General features: G+C 42.2%; 1 protein-coding gene across 1 annotated transcript in view; it reads left to right on the top strand.

The window, feature by feature from the left end:
- The first annotated feature begins 2,464 nt into the window (after positions 1 to 2,464).
- LOC148734357 (uncharacterized) overlaps positions 2,465 to 3,910 on the top strand; it is a 1,509-nt gene continuing 63 nt past the window's right edge. Inside the window, exon 1 of the mRNA XM_088752769.1 lies at positions 2,465 to 3,910. This exon is cut by the window's right edge and continues 63 nt beyond it. Within this exon, the coding sequence (XP_088608895.1) occupies positions 2,465 to 3,910 (1,446 nt within the window).

The following is a 3,910-nucleotide window of genomic DNA, read 5'->3' as shown; positions in this document are numbered from 1 at the left end:
AAAATGAAGCCAACTGTGTTCTGCAAGTTTAGCAGGGAGTTGTCAAATATTTGCCTCGTCGATTTCGCTTCGATGGAGCATTCGAATTTTGTATCCGGAGTTCTTGGCTATGTGTGTATTAGTGTTAGATGTCTTCTCCCAGACGACAAATCCCGGCCCCTTGCAATTGTACTTTTCTCTCTTCCAGTGATGACCGCTTAAGCACTTGAATTCGTTAGCTACGAGCTGCTTCAAAGCATCCCTGATGAGATTTTGGTAATAGGTTAGCCTTAACTGAGTCTTTGTAATGAACGGTCGAAATTTAGCGAGGCCTTACATACAGGGGAGAGCGATCGGTTTGTAAGACTGCGGTATGTTTGGATGTTTTACACGATTTTGCTGCAGTATTTTAGTTCCGTGCGGCTAATACATGCCGCTGTCGATCAAAATTACAAGTATACACTTCTAATCGGAAAATTTCAGGTGTTATCTCTCCGAGGCCGCATAAATGATACTTACCTAGCGGGTAAAGTGACTTCTGTCACCTCGAGCGCTCTAGAACAATCTGTGTCTCGTTGCCTACACGTACACGACGCTAGCCAGCATACACGCTATCACACTAATGTGACGCAGACGCAGTAAAGAGTCTGGGGGGTTAATTGATGCTACTCACCTGAAAAATGAAGGGTTTCTTTTTTAAAGCAACCTCTGTTAAACAGTTGATGACTCATAGTATGTTCAAGTTAATAAGTGAAATTGCTTGCAGTGATAAAGTTAAAATGTAAGGTAGTTTTCATCGCTTTGGTGAAACATTAAAACTTCAGGTTTTACAAGTAGGATGCGAAGGACAATTCAAAACTCTTAGACTAAAATGAAAAGAACGGTACCTATTTCAAAAGAACAACCTCATTTAATCATTTGCGTGAATTCCGATACTTGCTAAAAAGATTCGCGGTCCAGTTCGTATCATTCTTGCCGCACTTGTCTCTAAATTTATTCCCCTTGTGTTATAAGCGCCGCCAAACAATCAGGATTTCTGCAGCTGCCTAAAAGGTCGTGATGTACACAAAATGCCTCGAACTTTCAGACACGCCTGCTTTTACGATGAACACACTATTCAGCAAAGAACCGAGTTCCCAAATCCATTTTTATATAATTCTACGAAGACCATTCTGTGCATTGTGAGTTTGTTTGGGGTCTTAACCTTTAGGAAAACGGGTTTTAACACAGCATATTAAAAACTTGGTATCAGCGGCAATATCAAAATGGAAGAAGAAGCGAATGACCTTGGCTAGGTTATAAATATCATTAAAAAAACCCTTATTTAACGGTTGTTAAACAGATTAGTTTTGGGTAATAAATATGTTTGAAATTAAACGTAGGATGCAAGAACAATATTTTCTAATGCAGTAAATGGCTTGAACCCGGGGGTAAGATGTGAAGGTGTAGTCTGATCGTCCGGGTGAGTGTAGTCCTGAGAAGGACTGTAGTCGGTGGTAGTGACTGACGTTTCGACAACCTGTGCGGCGGAAGTCATCATCAGAGTCAAGTGAATGATTGTTGTTAGTAGAATGACTGACAACAATCATTCACTTGACTCTGATGATGACTTCCGCACAGGTTGTCGAAACGTCAGTCACTACCACCGACAACAGTCCTTCTCAGGACTACACTCACCTGGACGATCAGACTACACCTTCAAATATTTTCTAAAGAATTTCCCAGAATCTATCTAGGGTGTACTTCATTTCGTAACAAAACTAAAAGGATCAAAAAACAATTCCACACGAGGGTACTAATTGATTTCTTCTCAGCTTTTACTGAAATATTTTTCCATAATAGTTTCAGTTTTTGTACAGCATTTGGAAAGGCTGGTAATTGTAACTCAAACATGAAATTACAAAGAAAGACTAAACTCGAAATCCAAGTTCTGGAGCGAAGATGCTGCGACCTGTTTCAGCCTGCCATCTTGAAGTGAGTCTCAGCACAAATGCAAACTGGCAAAGTCGCTATGTAGAAGCTATGTTGTAGTGAGTTGGCTACTTTACCACGATTTTACCCAGGGGCTTCCATAAAAACCGGTTTTCGGCGGTGTACGACGGACCATCAATCAGACCTTTTATCAAGTTCTGTTTAACCTGCAAGCACAGTGCAGGTTCTCGTGTTTCGCCCTAAGGCCTCCGGCTTTTCATAACACAGTCACCTATTACGCCATCGGCAGCCGCTTACAGAAAAGGTTATGGAAACCCTTCTTTTACTGTGAAACGGCCTGTGAAAGATAGGCTCACTCCTCTGTAGTGTATTACCCATTGGCGCATGCGTGCGAGAGTTGTTGTTAGAACACGTTGCCCACCATTAAACTGTTAAGTTAATGTGCGTTGGTTTAATCCGAGTGTTATTGGTTAGATCCGAACCATCCGGGCGGGATACTACAACTGGCGACCAGGAAAACCACTGATTGAAGGATCTATATTGTAGTTTGAGAATGGCTGCCGCAATTATCACTGATTTAGGTGGAATATCTAGCTTCGATCTTCAAGGGAATCCTACAACTGTTGGAGCACGATGGAAGAAATGGAAGCGATCATTTGAATTATTCATCGTTGGAAAAGGAGTAAAAAACGCAGCGCAAAAGAAAGCTCTTCTTCACTGTGGAGGTCCACAAATGCAAGATGTTTACTACACGTTTCCAGAAGCTCGAGAACCTGGCGAAGGTGAAACTGTTTACACAGTAGCGATGGAACAACTCGATCAATACTTCACGCCCCAAGTCAATGTCCCTTACGAGAGACATCTGTTTCGAACTATGGCTCAGTTCCCTACCGAAAGCGTCGATCAGTTTATCACAAGGCTTCGTGAAAGGGCAGAATACTGTGAATTCGGTGATGCCAAGGATGAAAATATTCGTGATCAGATAATCGAAAAATGTATGTCTAGTCGTTTGCGAAGGAAACTTCTGGAGAAAGGAAGAGGACTGACCTTGGAGCAACTACAAAATACTGCAAGGTCTATGGAAGCTAGCGACAGACAAGCAGAAGCTATTGAGAACCCAAATGAAGGATTGACAAAAGGACTAAATTCCGTCCAAGAGAAAACTGAAGGGAAGAGATGCTACAGATGTGACATGTCAGGACACACTCAGGATGACAAGCGATGTCCCGCAAGAAACAAAGAATGCCGGAAATGCCACAAGGTAGGCCATTTTGCAAAGTGCTGTAAAACTAAAAAGGCAAAAGATCCAAATGATAAGAAGCCTTGGCGAAAGAGGCCAAGAGGGCCAAGAGATACCAAACGATCAGTAAATCAGATTAACTCCGAGGATAGTCCAGATAGTGAGTACGCATTTACCATTGTTGATGGGAAACAACCTATGGTCCAGGTGAATGTTGGTGGTGTACCCAATGTTGCCATGATTGTGGACTCGGGAGCTAGCTGTAATGTGATTGATCGCAATTTGTGGGGAGAGTTAAAGCAGAATAAAGTGAAGTGTGCATCTATGAAATCCAATAAGAAACTGTACCCATACGGAAGTGTCGAACCGTTGAAAACAGCTGGTTGTTTTGTTGCAACCGTAACGGTACAAAATGTCACTGTAGAGGCAGAGTTAACTGTTATTGAAGGAAGAGGCCAAGCATTACTAGGAAGAGAAACAGCTACACAACTAAATGTCTTGTACCTTGGAGAGGAGGTTAGAGTTAATGTTTTGAGACAGGAAGATATCTTTGACAAGTTTAAATCATGTTTCGAGGGGCTGGGAAAATTGAAGGATTTTCAGCTGGATATCCCTATCGATCAGAATGTTAAGCCAGTGGCCCAACCTATGCGTCGTGTGCCATTCAGTATGAGGGACAAGTTAGAACAGAAACTTAATGAGCTTGTAAGTCTTGATGTAATTGAGAGAGCAGAGGGCCCGACACCCTGGATTTCACCT

The sequence above is a fragment of the Stylophora pistillata genome, chromosome 3 (genome assembly GCF_964205215.1).
Source record: "Stylophora pistillata chromosome 3, jaStyPist1.2, whole genome shotgun sequence".
Classification (NCBI taxonomy): Eukaryota; Metazoa; Cnidaria; class Anthozoa; order Scleractinia; family Pocilloporidae; genus Stylophora; species Stylophora pistillata.
Note: the sequence above shows the minus strand (reverse complement) of the source record. Positions and strands in the feature narration are given on the sequence as shown.